Genomic DNA, 17,213 nt, shown 5'->3' with positions numbered 1-17,213 from the left:
GCAGTCAGGTAGGGGCAGGATCAGACACTGGCCAGCAGGGTCCCTCAGGTGGCAAGCAAGGAGCAGGGTTATTCCCCCCTCTGCCCCTGGGACACTGCAGTGGGGTCTGCCCAGCCTGACCACCACTGCTGCCACTCACTCTGTGTCCAGGGCAAGTGGTGGAATAATCCACCTCTCTGCTCGCCACCTAAAGCGCCCTGCCTTCCAGCGTCTGGCCCTGCCCCTGCCCGGCCACTGGAGCGGTGAGGGGGAGTGACCGTGATGGGAGCAGTAGCCCCTGTCACAGTTTCCCAGAGTGCGAGCCCTTCCTGGCAGGGAGGCTGCACTGCGCAGTGGGGAAAGATGCTGCAGACCATGGCAGTGGTGGCAGCAGCATTGGGGGTGGGGGAGTTCTGTCCCCTTTGAGCCGTGGTGCCACCGTGTACAGTCCGCTGCAGCTCTGCCTGCCCTGCAACACAGCCCCCCACTGGGATAGCATCTCTGCAGCCAAAGGTGTGCTCTAGTGCCTCCCCTCCCCCCCCAACCCTGGCTCTTGGCTCAAGCAACTGCATCCATGTGCCTACATTTCCTCAGTGCAGAGGGAATGTCTGTGCAGTTACAAATCAGTTCAAGCTAGGAAGGTAAAATTAATCTGTAGGCCTGTGCGAATAGGCAACTATTTGATTTGGATTTGGCCGATTTAGTTTCAGTCGATTCAATTTGGAGCTCCAAATTGCTTTTCTGATTCAATTTGGCTGAATTGATTTGAAAAAGATTTGGAAAAAATTCGGCGATTCAGAGATTCAGCCATAGGGTATAAGGGGGAATCAATGAAATATCTATAACTTTGTTGTTTTGTGGCTGATTCAGATGAAACTTGCAGGAGTGGTAGCTGCTGCTGAGGGCATGACGCCTGCCATGTTTCAAGGATATAGGTACAGGGGTTTCTGGGAAACTTCACCTCAATCTGCTGACAAGCAAAACTCATGACATAGGTGACACTGTGTGTGTGTTAAGGCACAGGGGGGTGAAAACTGGATTCTGAGGCCCTGCACCTCTGGCCACAGGCAGGCAAAACTCGGACATCTGACTCCCCAGGTAATCTGTACTTTTACCTGCTCTGCTACATCCCCCTTCCCCCCACCCCCAGCCTGTCCCTCACCCCCTGACACCTCCATTTCCATTTTCACTGACTGGCTTTCTTGCCTACAGCGCATGCCAGGCCAGCCTCTGACTTCTTTACTATTCCTTCTATCCAGGACCAGGAGACACACCAACTGCAAGTACTTCCTCAGCCTGACAAAGGGTTTTTCAACCCAAAAGCTTCCTAAGATATAGTTTTCTAATTACAGTAAAAGCTCTGTTATCTGGCATCCCCTGGGAACAGGGGATGCTGGATAACAAAACATGCTGGTTAATTGAGCAGTACAGGCTACCGCTTCTCCTGCCAAGTATCAGGTGTCCCATCACCCCTTCCGGTGCATTGCCACCCTTTCCGTGGGGCCTGCAGGCCCCACGGGATAGGGGGGTGGGCCCCGCACAGCCTGTTATGCCCCCAGGCCATGGGGGCTTGGCAGCGCAAGCTGCTTTGCCCTGGGCTGTGGGGACTCAGAGAAACCAGAAGTGCCACAGTGGGCCCTTCCAGTTTCACTTTATCTTACAAGCTGGCATGCCAGTTAATTGCGCACGCTGGCTTGTAAGATGCCGGTTAACAGAACTTTTACTGTGTTTCGTTTTTTTTCATAATAAACATATAAAAATAAAAACGCGAGATAAGCCATCACACACCATGAGTAACATATATCCAACACAACATCTTTATTTCTTTCTGTAAATTCTTTTATAAAAGAAAGACTCTGTGACAGTTCCATTTGGGTACCTTTGACACTGCTGGTGCTATTGGTGTTGAGCCAACTCAGTTATTTTGACCCGCACTTGTTTACAATCCTAGACCAGGGTGAGGCTGTAGGGGAGGGGGAGCCCTCATGGGGACACACTATCATGTTGTGCAGAGGCCCTAGCACCAGGAAGGGTGTACCTGAACACATACACAGTCCCACAAGTACCCATATCATGAGTTTTGCCTGCCTGCGGCCAGAGGTGCAGGGCCCCAGGACGCAGACTCCCCCTCCACCTATCTCTTTGACAGCTGGCAGGCTTTGATGCCACAGCAGGGGCTACTACCCCTGAAGTTTTCACCCCCACCCTTAACACACACACAATGTCACCTATGTCATGAGTTTTGCTTGTCAGCAGTTTGAGGTGCAGTTTCCCAGAAACTCCTGTACCTATCTCCTTGAAACTTGGCAGGATTTGTGGCCTCAGCAAGAGCTATCATCCCTGTAGTTTTTACCCCACTGTGGCTTAACACACACACACGTGACATGAGTTTTGCTTTCACGATTTGAGGTGCAGTTTCCCAGAAACACCTTCACCTATCACCTTGAAACTTGGCTACCACCCCTGGACGTTTCATCCAAATCAGGCAAAAAACAATACAGTTATAGATATTTCATTGATTCCCCATTATACCTTATGGTTGAATCTCTGAATCACTGAATCTTTTCCAAATCAATCTGGAAGCTCTGAATTGATTCAGAAAGCCTAAAGCTTCTAAGGATCTGATTCAGATTCATAGATTCGGCCTCCAAACTGTCCGTATCATCTCCAAATCCAAATCTCGATCCGAAGCCTTGCACAGCCCTACCAATCTGCAAAGACTGAATCAATTAATGGCTCTGGCTTTTTGAATGTCTGTCCCTAGCCTTAAAAACAAGCATGCACCCCAGTACCACTCACAATTTTTAGATATCCCTGTAGCATGGGGAACCTGACAGTAGGGAGTCTCTTTTGAATCCAATGGTCCAGATGCACCCGGACCTTTAAAAACCTCATGTGCAGTGGAGCAGGAACTGGGGAACAAGGCACTTTAAAATTCAGGCTCCCTGGCAACTGTGGGGCAAGACAGGCAACCACTGAGTTGCAAGGAGCTGCACGGCTCCCCATGAACCAGAATTTTGAAGTGCCTTGCCCACAAGGGGCTAAAGGGCAAAGCAGGGATGGCTGCTAAGCCAGAGTAATCAGGTTCATAGGTAGGAGCCCTTTGGCTTTCCTTCCCAACTGAGGAAACCTTGTAACTCACTCATGCAGTAGCCTGTTTTCAGCACTGGGTTGAGGGCTGGCAATCAGTTGATTGTCAACATTGGGATGGAAGTTTGCTAAAAGTTCCTTTATGGTGCCATGCAAACCCGCCACAAAAATGTTCCATATGTTTTGTAGATTATATTTTTGGCTTGTTTGCCACTTTGTCATGACATAAGTCAGCTGAACATGTAGCACTTTCACTATTTATGGTGTAATTATCACATTATTTGTGCCTTAAATGTAACACATGCCAGGGCCCTAAGAGTCACACTCCAATTTTGACAATGTATACATGTATAATTTTCAAAGTTAACAGGAACTCACAATGGATGCTTTTCTTTGAAAAGAGAAGCAAACAAAAATGAAATGAGGGAATGCTTGTGAGCTTGACAACAAAAGACTAACATTTCAAACAACAGCCTTTGCTTTTCAAACAGTTGAGGTTTTGTTTTCAGAGACTGCCAGCTATAGGTGAAGTTGTAAAAGTTTTGGAAACTCTGGCCAAAAATACGTTCTCAAGAAACATCAATAGCTTAAGGTTATATACAGACTAGCAAGCAAGGGTTAAGTATAATACTAAAATAAGAATAGAAATGTGACAAAACAGGATCAGCACACAATTTCTGGTACCGTCTCATCACTTCTAATAGCTACACTTTTGGTCTATAAAAATTCAAACTATTAATGTCACATGAAATAACTTATAAACACATCCCTCCAACAGCTATGAAGTATACAACTTAGTTAAGATATGTAAATCTTTTTTTTTTCCTTAATGGGAATGAAATACTAGTTTTTTTATGCTTTAAATATTTTCTTGTGTCAAAGAACCACTCACTACTGAAACAAATATGATGTATCATGCATCCTAGAAAGCTTGAACACAACAAAATTATGATAGATTTTTTCATTTTTCTCATTTTTTATTTAAGAATCATCACTTTTCACGATGCTGACATGCAATCATGGCATAAAACATGTCATAATCAAACTCTGAATGTTAATTCAATTTCCTTACCACTGCTGGAAGCCTGTTGTGGCCCTGAACATGCTCTTAGTAGATATGAATTGGGAGAGAACTCCTCATCAGGGTTGGTGTCCATGATTTGATGGGACGTGTTGCTGTCTAGCAATGGCATCTGGCAGCTAACTGGTGGAGGATTATGGGAACTGGGCAGCTGAGCGGATGGAAGAAGGCTAGACGAAGATGTAGGTGGAATGGGACGACCTGGTAAGAGGACACAGGGATCAAAGGTCAGTAATGAATGTAATGAAAAAAAGAAGCCCCTTCTCCCCCTCCCGCCCCCTCCACCATAGCAACACTGAAACTGGTCATCAGTATACATAGCTACTGCCCAGGGACAATCAAAACATCTATTGTCTCTTTTGGTGCCAATGTGCCCTAAAGGATTGATACCATATCCAAGGCAATGCAATCAGCTATATACTGAAGTCATTCACAAAACATCTCCATGGCATCAGCAAGTAACTGATCAGATATGCAAAACAGAACCATGTTAATGAAAAGGAGGGCCTGGTGAATCCCATTTCTATCCTGAAGAAATGTCCACAACTTAGGAAAGTAAAAAGCCAGATCCCAAGAGTGCTCCTGAAATCATGCAACTCCCATTCATGTTAGGTCAGTTTCAACATTTGTTCCAAAGACTTTTCCTTATTTCTTTTTAGCAATTCCTTTGTTACACACAAAGGAGAGAACAAACATAGAAGATACCTTCCTAGGGTTGGAGGTCAGTAACCAGTGGTGTTAAAAATCAACGTAACCCTCTGCTTTCATAATGGAATTACTCACATGCCTAAAACTAACTGTATGCATAAACTTTTGATTCACAGCAGACTAGCTAGACCTGTTCAGCAGTTCAGGTCATTTGGGGGCCAATCCAACCAAATATTTAGGATGGAATTCTGTATCCACATGGCAGTTTTGTAGCTATCTACCTGGCCATTCTTCTCCCCCTGATTTACTCTTCAGATATGCATGCACAGACTATGCATCAGCCACATATACATACAGCTACATATCCTGGGTACACGTGTGTCTAAATTTAAGTACCAGAAGAAATTACAGGGGGAAGGAGGAGGAAGAGCAGAGGGAAACTGAAGATCTGAGTTTGAACCTGCATGTCTTTGGGAAGATCATATTCCACAGCCATCTTCAGAACTCCCTTTGAAACCAGCTGCCAGGCAAAACAGGAAGAAAGAGATAAGAGGCCATAGGATGTGTGGCTTAGTGAGATGGCTGCTGACCTGTAAGGGAGTAGTCCCTGGTTCTAAGCTGGATATGTGCTCCAGATGGGACAGAAATATCCCCTCTACAGTGCCCTCCATCTTAGTAAATGATTATTAAACAAAAGGGGTACTGACTCTGTTTCAGGAGTGTTGGAGAGGGGTCTGGGTAACACCTGAACTGTGGAATGGTGATTAGAGTACTGTGCTGGGAAGTTAGAGAGATGCAGGCCCAAGCCCTTTTTGGGCAAAGGCAATGTAGAACCCAGGTCTCCAGTTTCCTGGGCAAGTGCCCTTAGCTACCACTCAGCTATTAGAACTAAAGCATGGGAAGGTCCTGTTTCTCCTCCTCCTGAGTCTAACACAGGGGTAGGCAAAATATGGCCCAGGGGCCCAAGGCAGCCCACCAGGCTATTCTATCTGACCTGTCAGGCCCCTAAAAAATTTAGAAAATTAATACTTATCTGCCCTGGGCTGCCTGTCATGAGGCCCTCAATGGCTTGCCAAAACTCAGTAAGCGGCCCTCAGCCCAAAATAATTGCACACCCCTGGTCTAACACTAGTTAGTTATGGGTTTTCAGACACCTATGCTTTCATGCCTTGAACCTGGGTGTGCATTCACAACACATGCACAGAGCCATTCTGTAGTGCCTGTGCATATTTAGTCTATGCTATGCACCTCCATGTTCACATTGCTAAGGAAACTGAATTACTACCTGAACAGAAGTCGCATATAACCAAAGCACAATTAAAAGGTGACTCCAATTAAAATGGTATATATCTGAACGTGATTCTTTGCTATTTTTCCTTTATATTCACTTCTTGATCTGTGTGTCCTTTGAAGTCACAATTTAGCAAATAATTGATTGATATGTGTAGTCATTTAAGATAGTCTTCTTGTTATAATATTTTTATATTATAAAATAAATGTTACCATTTTTGCTAAGTGGTTTTTAGATGATAGTAAGTTACTGCTATAGTTTTCCTGAAAGTAAGAAACACATCAAAACTATAACTGAAGCAAATAATGGGCCTATTACCAATTAAATCAATGGGCATTTAGATGAGGATTTTATTGGAAGAAGGACTGGGCACAATATGGTTAAAATTCAGCACTAAATAATTGTTATTTCCCTGTCCTATAGTATCATATATTGCAGAAAAAATGTTTTAACACAAATAAAGATTTCTTGTAAAAACTTATAATGTAGGATAACACCTAAATGTGGCAAAAACACATAGTATTGTCCTCAGAATATAATTAGTCAAAGATGATGATAAACATAAATTTCAAATATAAAGCCAGAATGAACAATCTGTGACCAGAGCAGGAACCAGCCCAAGTCAAAATCACACACAATATTCTGTTACAAAGATAGACAGCTTCCTCCGAAGTGCAACGCAGGAAAGCCCACTGAAGTCATATGATAGGAGCTATTGGAATGCAGCATAGCATATATCCAGTCTGAGGCTCCCTTTTTGCCTCTCTGCGTATCTTTGGGACTGGAGACCTGGAACAAGGACTAAGATAATGAGTGCAATTCCCAACAATGAGGGTACATCTACAAGAGATGCCTTATTGTGCAGTAGTGTAGTTTTCTAAGCAGTCAGCCTGTGTGCCCTACATGTGCACACACTTACTGTGCAATATATCTCACTAATTGTGAGTAAATTTCCTACCTGAAAATGCAAGTAGCAAATTTACTTACAATTACTTACTGCACAGTAGTGCTTGTGTAGACAACTGACTGGGAGCAAATCTGCTCCTGGTCAGGCAACCACCAGAGTGCAGGGGATTGCCCATGATCTTGCATTAATGTACCCTTCCAAACATTGATTTATGGATAATAGGTTATTCTTTCCATTGTCCATAATGACTGTCTGCTTAGAGTGTGTGTGTCTGTGGGGGAGGAGAGGGGTTGGAAGGGAAGTGGGGGGTATAAGATTCTTGTTTTTGTCAATGACATACTATTTCTGCTGCTCTCACTTTTCCCCCTCCTGTTGTTTTGTCATGACGTTTCAAAGCACTGAGATCCCTGCAGCAGACTCTTCCTCCATTTGGGGTGGTCCTGGGCAATGATCTCCCACAAGTTGATATCAGTGTTGCATTTAAGGTGGCCTTGAGGATATCCCTGTAGCACTTTCTCTGCCCTCCTCTTGAGTGTACACTGTGGCTGAGCTGGAAGAATAAAACTTGCTTTGGAAGTCTGGAGTGGGACCCTCAGATGATGTGGCCAGCCCAATGGAGTTGATGTCGGATGATCGTTACCTCAGTATTCATGGTATTTGCTTGCAGAAGGACATTAATGTTGGTGCATCTGTCTTCCCGCTGGATTTGGAGGATCTTCCACAGCAACATTGATGGTACTTCTTCAACAACTTTAGGTGTTTCCTGTCATCCTGTACAATGTCTGTATCTGAGCTCTGTACAGCAAGGTGGGGATTGCCACTGCTTGGTAAACCATGAGCTTGGTTTTAGATCTGATGCTGTGATCTTTGAACAACTGTTTCTTCATGTATCTAAAAGCTGTACTTGCACATTTGAGGTGATGTTGGATTTCTTCATTGATGTCAGCCTGCTGTGAGAGATGGCTTCCGAGAGATAGGGAATACTTAGGACAATTACTGATTCAATACCTAATCTAAGATTAGTAAATAAAATTCTTTACTCACAACTCCACGATCAGACCATTAAACCCTGACACTCTGTCTCTTTCACTCAAAACAGTTCTGGAGGACTTATAGAAGATGAACCACAGGCTATGATCTAACAGGCAATTTCTGTCTCTATACATATTTGCAGTGTTTCCATAAATATAACACATACAAAAACTTGCTATGTGATTTTCTTTCCTCAGCACACATTATGGGAATAAACACAAATATATAGTTATTCTAGGTACCCTGAAAATAACTTGGTTTCACAACAATGATAAGTCACCAACTTGCTGGCTGCAGAGTCTTTCACTAACCTAATCCTGGAAACAGTTTTAATACTGATGACAGAATTCAACACTGTTTTTATCATATTATTATTACCCCCAAGTCCATGACTTGTAGCAGTCATGTGAAATAATATTATAGCAAGTATCTCATACTTTCCAGGGAAATGACGGAACAGAACTGCTTTCTAATTATTTCTCTGAGACATTCTGTTAGAAACAAGCAGCTGGTTTGAGATTTGACACACCTCAGACAGGAATGTGACATTGTATACACAGTGTGTGCAACAAATTTTAACAAATCCTGGCTCTGTTTCAGTCCTAGAGAGATGAAAGGAAGAGGGAATATTTTTCATATTTCTGAAATCTGCATATGCTGTACCATACGGAAATGTTGTTTTGTATCATGCCAAAGGTTATGATGGCTAAAGGTGTATGTGTTGTTGGCATGAGTTTGGCTTGACCAAATGTTGTGATCTGTAGAAAAAACACAAAAATTATGTAGGTCAACTCAACCACATGCCAATAATATATCCATATAACACTATCATGTATTCTGCAAATGCTATATGTGTCGCAGAAAAAAAAAAGGAATATTTTACAGAGCTGTTAACAAATATATTAAGGCTTTAAACATAAAAAAAAATAAAATATATCCCTTCTCATTAAAAGCCAAACTTCACAAATGTTATGAATCACCACAGAACAATCTTCAAATACAGAGGGGGAAAATATGATTCAAAACATTTTCAATGTGTAATCCAAGTGAGGTGAAAACATCAAGCTTTAAACCTATCACTGTAATTTTGATAGTAAGTTCCATGCTGAGGAAGAACATTGACTGTATTACTGGGATAGACAGGGAAAGGGAAGAAAAAGTAGAGAGGGAGAGAAATGGAGAGAGAGTGTCTGTCTGCTTAGAAAAGGTAGCTGCTTGCAGTGGCACAAAGGATAGAATATTACAGAAAGTTCCAAGGAAGGTCAATATGTAGGCAGAGTATAAGTAAGGGAATCAAAGGGCATTATAAGTACAACTTATTTGTTAGAATATTTTGTTAAATGAGAAGCACAGGGCTCAATTCATACCTCTAATATTACAGTAGTTGGTTAAAAATATTCAATGTTTTTATACCACTTAAAATAATGCTCATGTATACAATTGATCCAGTGCAGAGTACTGTTCATATATATGCATAGCTATCAATGCACATTTTTTATTTTATTACACACATTCTTCAAAGAGGTCCAAGGAATCAACCATCTGCCTACCTTTGAAGTGAATGGTACTTTGTGATTAACTTCAGTAGGAAGAAGTTTATGACCTAAAGCTTTTCCATCTCACAAAAAATTGTAAATTATGTATTTGTGATCATAGATTTAATAGATTTCTAGGGTTGGAAGGGACCTATTAGATCATCGAGTCTGACCCCCTGCTCTGGGCATGAAAGAGCACTGGGGTCAAGTAACCACAGCCAGGTGCTTGTCTAATCCCCTGTTAAACACTTCCAAGGTAGGGGAAAGCACCAACTCCCTAGGAAGCCCATTCCATATTTTGGCAACCCTCACCATAAAGATTTTTTCCTGATGTCCAATCCAGATCTGATCTCCTTCAGTTTATGGCCTTTTTTTCCGATAAACAGAGTATCCCCTATTCCCTGCTGACCTGCCCTGATGAGCTTGTAGACAGCAACAAGATCACCTCTCAGCCTTCTCTTGTGGAGGCTGAAGAGATTCAGGTCCCTCAGTCTGTCTTCATAGGGTCGTACCTGCAGACCCTCAACCATACGAGCAGCCCTCCTCTGAACCCTTTCCAGGTTATCCACATCCCTCTTGAAGTGCAGGACCCAAAACTGGTTGCAGTACTCCAGCTGTGGCCTCACCAATGCTGCATAGAGGGGAAGTATCATCTCCCTAGACCTGCTCATGATGCACCTACTAATGCAGGAAAGAGTGCGGTTAGCCTTACTTATTACCTCATCACACTGGTGACTCATGTTCATTTTTGCATCGACTACGACTTCAAGATCCCTTTCCACTGCTGTGCTACTTAGAATGGTACTTCCCAGTCTGCAGGTGTATTGGTGTTTCTTTCTCCCCAGGTGCAGCACTTTGCATTTATTTGTGTTAAATTGCATCCTATTCTGATCTGCCCACTTCCCCAGTCTGTCCAAATGCACCTGAATTCTCTCTCTACCCTCTAGTGTGTTTACTATACCCCATAGTTTGGTGTCATCTGTGAATCTGGAAAAAGTGCTTTTTACACCCTCATCCAAATCACTGGAGAAGATATTGAATAGATATTAATATTGGTCCAAGGACAGAGCCTTGTGGGACACCACTGCCCACATCTCTCCAGAGAGAAACTGACCCATCCACCACCACTTTCTGGGTGCATCCCATAAGCCAGTTTTCCACCCACCTGAAAAATTCCACATCATAGCTACTTAGTTTATTTATATGAATTGGGTGTGGCACTGTGTCAAAAGCTTTTTTAAAATTCAAGTAAATAGCATTCACCTCTGTGTCTAAATACTTTGTGACCTGGTCATAAAATGTAATCAGGTTAGTTAGGCAAGATCTGCCTGCTATAAACCTATGCTGGCTGCTCCTTAGCATTATGTTACCCACTCCCCGCCCCTGTCCCCCAGTGTGATCCTTAATGATTTTTTCTAACGTCTTGCCAAGAACAGAGGTGAGGCTAACTGGCCTATAATTATCTTGGTCCTCCTTCCCTCCCTTCTTGAAATAGGGACTACATTGTCCCTTTTCCAGTCCTCTGGCACCTGTCCTGAGCACCACAAATGCTCAAACAGTTGTGCCAGTGGTTTTGCTATGATACCGTCCAGTTCCTTTAGTACACTTGGGAGAAGATCATTGGGGCCTGCCAACTTAAATACGTCCAACCCTTCCAAGTGCTTCTTCACTAGGTCAGTGCTGACCATTGGTGGGATGGTATCTCTCTCATACCTGACACCTCATTGGGAGGTGTGTTTGTATCCATGTCCAGGAACATAGATGCAAAGAAATCTTTTAAGAGCTAAGTCTTGCCCATCCCATCTGTTATGAGTTGTCATAGTTTGTTAAAACAAATGAAAAAACAACAATAAAAAACACTGTTTTTTTGAAAGACTGTATTAATGAAGTCTAAGTACAGACAGTCAAAGAATCCAAGGCTGAATTGATTCAGTCTTTGCAGGTTAGTCTAAGCTACAGAGTTTAAACCAATAACCAAATGAACACACATTCACTTTTGATTCAGGAAATGCAGCCACATGCCTGCAGTGGCTCAAGCCAGAAGCTGGGGGTTGCTAGAGCACACCTGCCAGCCACTCCAAGTCTTTCACCCGCTCCCTGCTGGAGCAGAGTGAGTATGGCTAGGCACCAGGAAATAGTAGCATTGAATTCATAAAAGCTTGAACAAGAATAGTTCTTTCTCTGAAGAACTATAAACTGAAAATTATAAACACAGCCCGGGAGGTGTGCTCAATTACTCTTCCTGCTGCACCTGAGGTCTCTGGGATTTGCAGTCTAGAATCAGACTAGCAGGACTCCACAAGGTTGCTTATCACTTCCTCTTCCTGCTTCCAGGTGCCTCTGGGATTTGTAGTTCACAGTCACAGCCAGAACTAAATTTTAACAGGGCAGGAGAGCTCCATACTCAGGGGAAGGTGAGTAACCCTGCCATCCCTGGGCACATGCCTCAGCCAGGGTTTGCCTGGTAGGGGTGAGGGAGCAGTGAGCCATCCAGTGAGGCTAGTGAGCAAGCCTTCACTGCTCCAGCTAGGGAGCAGAGGGTGGGGCCAGCACTGCTCTCTGGAGCAGATAGCATAGCCCAGCCGAGGAATGAAAAGCATGATGGTATGCTGGGGGACTCTGATTTAACTTGAACCAGGAAGGGGTCTGGGACAGAAGGTTCATAAACCAGTTTGACCTCAATTAGTTAAGTCTGATGCTACATTTAACCAGGTTTATCTTAAACAAGTTTCAGCCTTTGTGAAACTGGTTAATGTAACCTGTTCTGTTACAGGTTTAAACCAGTTCCTGATCATTTATGTGTAACTCCTGTCCCTAGCCAAAATCATCAAAAGTGGAGTGGAGTTAGCTGCTCCAGTTCCCCACCACCCCCTTTTAAAAAAAAATTGCTACTGCTTTGCTGCTTTTTGGGCTCTTTCCATTAAAAGAATCTCACTTATGAGGTTAACAAACTGTCTAAAGTGGGTTTTGGTATATCCACAACATGTCTTTAGCATAACACACTGAGACTTTATCAAGTGGATCTGCATGTCTTTTCTCATAAGAATCCATTGAAGAAGGAACCATGTATTAATATCTAAGTGCTAGACACACAGGAATCAAGCTTTGGTAGAGTTTTATAACAACTAGTAACCTTCAGAATTGAAAGATTATGTTGTTCCTAATTTGAATATATTTGGCACAACACTTTCCACTCACTTTCCATATGTAGAATAAACATGGATGGTCCACATAATTTACACACTGTACAAACATGAGTAAGTTACTGAATCCAGTTATCCATTTGTTGTGAAGTTCTGCTCCCATGAACTAAGAATATATCTCATTTTATTTCCTTATATAGGGGTCAGAATCCTCAGGGTATACAGAACAAAGGAAAATTTTACATGTAAGTGTTGGTTAAATGATCAGTTAGATAAGACATAGCATCATAGCCATAGACCCAAAAAGTAGTTCATGGGAGAGTAAAATGGGTTTATAGAGGAAAGATGAGGTATTTTATCAACTAACACCATCCCAAAACAGACAGTTCAATACTGTACTGGCCATTAAATGCTGGTGTTTATTGATTGAACATAATATGCATCTCTGCAGTAATGCAGACATTCCTAATATTGTGCAATCACATATGATGCTGTTGTAACAGAAATAGTTAATGGCAATGTTAATGATAATAGTCAAATAGTTAATGGCAGTGGTTTAACAGTAACTGCTGTATTAATCAAATTTATCAAGTAATAATATAGAGGAGACATTTACATGTCAAGTAGTGGAATGGATGGCAGTGTGTGTAGCAGTCTGTGCTAGACAATGTTGATCTGTAATGAGAGGTGGCTTGGACAGTGAAGGGGAAGTATATCCCACCCTTTCCTCAGAAAATAAATATAGTGCCAAAAAAATAATAGGATTCAACAAGACAACATTGGCAAGGTCCCTATTTTCATAAATAATACACTCTTTTCCTATGAGCATGGTTAGGGGACAAGCAATGCATTCTGGCTTCATTTCAAAGCCAGCCTAATTGAAGCACCTACACTGTCAGCAACGTTAATGTCACTTTAAAGAGCGTGAAATGTTGCTAAATGTGTCAGGAAACAATTAGATAACATAAGATGCATGTTTCGCGGTGCACAGCAATATATATTATGCAGCCAGCAGATAAATGTGAAAGTTTCCTGATAAATAGCACATTCAGCAGACTCTTTCCCATTCTTTCCCCAAATAACTGTTTAGCAAAAATAAACTGTGTTTAAAATTCTTCTGCAAAGCATGACTTCTCTGTGTTTCATTTCTTTCAGGCTGGGCATTCTCAAGAAGAGTCAGATTTAATATATTATATATGCACTGTCCTACCGGGCACTAAGAATATAAATAGTCTCAGTCATGGTTGATGAAATTACAATGGTTAGCCGACAAAAGAAACTGCTTTCTAGTTTAGTAACAACAGCAACATTTTTATAGCCAAAATAGCTCTTGTCATTTAAATGCACTAAAATGTGTCCAGTTTTGACATAGGGAATATTGCTCTCCTATGGGATTTTGAGGGTTCAAATCCTAATCTGTCATTTGCTCCCAGAGCTAAAATAACACCTACTTTCAGCTCCCAGGAGAAAAGGTGAGACATATTGCTTGACAGTGAACCTTTTGGTTTGTCAGTAGCAGAAGTAATTTACCTCTGAAGAGAACTCAATTAAGCCCTCTTTGTCATATACTTTTCAACCTGCCAAGACCAGACAAAGTCCCAAATCAACATATAGAAGAAAATAAGGTAGGGAGTTTAATATGACAATTTAAGATTAATTTCTTTAGGATCCTGACATTCCTTATGACCTATATTTCATGATAAAATTTTAATACCATGAACAATTTACAAAGTAAGAGAAAGGACCAAAGTAAACTGTGCTTTAAGGTCAGGGCAGTTTAGAGGTATAAGAAAGAGAAGGCACTTAAAATGTTTCTACAACTGACTCAAAAAAGGCTGTTGCAGGGCACTAAGGTGTGCCTGCTCCTTTAAGGGCAGAAACTGCCTGGAGAGAGGGCCCTAGGAGCAAGGTAGAATCCCCACAGATGCAAGTTGCTGTGGCAGCAGGCTAATGAGGGAATTAGCCTGCATCTGGTCAGGTGACCAGGAGGAGTCAGGGTCCTGGGCGCACATAAGCCCCAGGGGTGAGGCCATCAGAGGTTAGTTCTCTGGCAGCTGCCAGGGGAAGGAGCTCTTGCAGAGAAACTGCCAAGAGATGCTGTGGCTGCCTGATATGCTGCTTACAGGAGTAATGGGGCTCCAGGAGCTCATCAGGTACCCTGGACTCTGAAGTACTTAATGCTTAGGGAGAAGTTTGCCTCTTTTAAACAGACAGAGTGCACCCTGCACTGTATGTATTATATTATAGCCCAGGGGATCATATTTTGGTTGTTGTCTGTAATCTGGTGGACTGGGCTGAGGCTACTGGGACAAAGGAGGCCGTATTGGGGCACACTACTGCAGAGAACTCCAGCTCCCATGAGGGTACACAGACAGGGCTGTGGAGAGCCCCAGAGCCAGAGGGAGCAGCAATGAGGGCCTAGGGCCTAGTGAGAACAGGAGGCCAAGTTAGATGGAGGCCTCATAAAAAGGGACAATGTTTAATTACCACCTGTGAGGCATGGGGTGTGGTAAAGGGAAGGAGCCACATATCTAGCCCATAAGGCTTGGGGGTATTGTAAGGAGTCCAACAACCCACAGGTTTTAGAGGAGTCTGTCAGGACTGTAACCAAGCAGCAAGTCGAGGGCAGCCTCCCAATTCATTATCTAAACTAGCAAGTCATGGCAGGCGAGGTTAGTAGGTGCCCATAGGGTAGAGCTGGCAAGGTTACAGGCCTAGGGACATCACGGCCATCTCCAGGAAGGCCGTATCATGACAAAGGCAAACTAAGAGTAATGTTTTAATTGTAACTATTGTGAACACAAAAGGAAAGGGAGAAACAAGGTCATTGTTAACAAACCATCATTAACAGACCAAATCAACTGACCAATTTCCTGACTGACAAAACAATGTCTCTTTGGGGATTAGCTTTTTTCAGCATTTGTAATACACAGACAGCACTAATGTTTATGATAGTATGAATGGCATCAAGATAATACAAATCATAAAGTATTATACAAGGAGAAAACAGGCAAGACCTGCATAGGTGAGGCAACTTGCATTGTGGTACAGATGAAATTATGAGTTTTGTAAATAACTTTGTTTTTCTGAACTGGAAAGTCAAAGACATAGATCATGTAAACAAGGCCCAATTCTGCTAGCCTCACTCAAGCCAAGTACTCTCTTTCTCCTTGCGTGAGTCATCTAAAATCAACAGGTTTACTTGTGTAGTAAGGTACTTCTAGAATGTACAGTAGGAGATCATCATCCCCAGTTTACTTCCATTTTTAGAAACATCTACCTTTGTGGAAGGAAAAGTAGAAAGAAGTCATATGATTTAATGTAAAACAGATTTTTGGCAGGTTCTGAAATTTGCTGATATTACCATAATAGGTATACAATTATTTAGTAAAGCAGGATCCTAGATATAATTATCATACTTGTATAGGCATGACATTTGCTCAGTTTATATACTGTATTGTATGTGCTGTTGTGGATTTTTGTGGAGATCTTAATAAAAATAGATCATTCTGATTTACAAGAGTCAAGCCACACTTTCTTAAGGCCAAAGATTATTTTACAGGGTGTCTTTGACTTACAGTGTTTCGAGTTACAACGTCTCACACTTACAACACTTATAAATTGACACCCTGTTTCAATTTTCAGACATCAGGTTCACCTTTACAACGTTTAATCTGATCCCATGCCACGCCAGCAAACAAGTTTGCTGTGTTGCCCATCTCCCTGGAGAACTTCCGTCCAAAATTTCTTGCTCTCTTTCTTTAAGAAAGCAGACAAAACTCCAGAAAAACCTGCAGCAAAGCCTCCTGAGAAGACTCCAGCCAAGAACCCTTCAAAAAGTCCAACCAAGGGCCCTTCAAAAAGTCCAGCAAAGTCATCTCAAAGAAATCCTTTCAAATCAATATGATTGCTATTTACAATATAAACCCATTAATGTAGCTATATTACTCATCTATAATTGCTTGAGTACAAAATTCTGGGTTATTTTTGGTGAATATAGGGTATCAGGCCTTGGTTCAGGAACCAATCCCCTATTTATAACATTCTTTCCTATGGGAAAACCGGGTCCAAGTTGCAACATTTCTACTTAAGACATGGTTTTCAGGAACCGATTGTGTTGTAAGTCCAAGGACTGCTTGTATATTGATTTAAGCTTGACTTCTACAAGTGTAAGAGATTGTAGTCTCTCAGAGCCTCTCCCACCAGTTTGATGAGTAAAGGAGTTCAAAAAGAGTGGTCATTCCTCAAGGATATGATCCTTGGAACACAAAGAAGGTCCATTCCTGTTCATAAGAAAGGTATCAAAAGGGCTGGGAGACATCCCCAGCCCTCCCCCCCCGCCGGCTCAATAAAGAAATCATTGATCTCCAGAAAACAAAAAGAGAAGTCTACCAGGGGTTGGAGAACATCTGTTCACCAAAGCACCCCAGGGGAAGATTAGGAATAAAGGTCATAAACTGATAGAGAATCGCTTCAGATTAGATGCTAGGAAAAAATTCTTTACAGT

The 17,213-nt window shown here is 42.3% G+C and overlaps 1 protein-coding gene across 8 annotated transcripts in view; it reads right to left on the bottom strand.

Annotated features, from left to right (window-relative positions):
- Positions 1-17,213, bottom strand: part of TENM2 (teneurin transmembrane protein 2) — a 1,200,689-nt gene that overhangs the window by 371,270 nt on the left and 812,206 nt on the right. For all 8 annotated transcript variants that reach the window (XM_090064279.1, XM_090064280.1, XM_090064278.1 and 5 more), the window contains one exon: positions 4,142-4,351. In XM_090064279.1, the coding sequence (XP_089920405.1) occupies positions 4,142-4,351 (210 nt within the window). The remainder of the gene's footprint in view (positions 1-4,141; positions 4,352-17,213) is intronic.

Source organism: Crocodylus siamensis, chromosome 10, assembly GCF_052110815.1.
Source record: "Crocodylus siamensis isolate JL-2025a chromosome 10, ASM5211081v1, whole genome shotgun sequence".
In the NCBI taxonomy this organism is placed as follows: Eukaryota; Metazoa; Chordata; order Crocodylia; family Crocodylidae; genus Crocodylus; species Crocodylus siamensis.
This window is presented reverse-complemented; position numbering and strand designations above follow the sequence as displayed.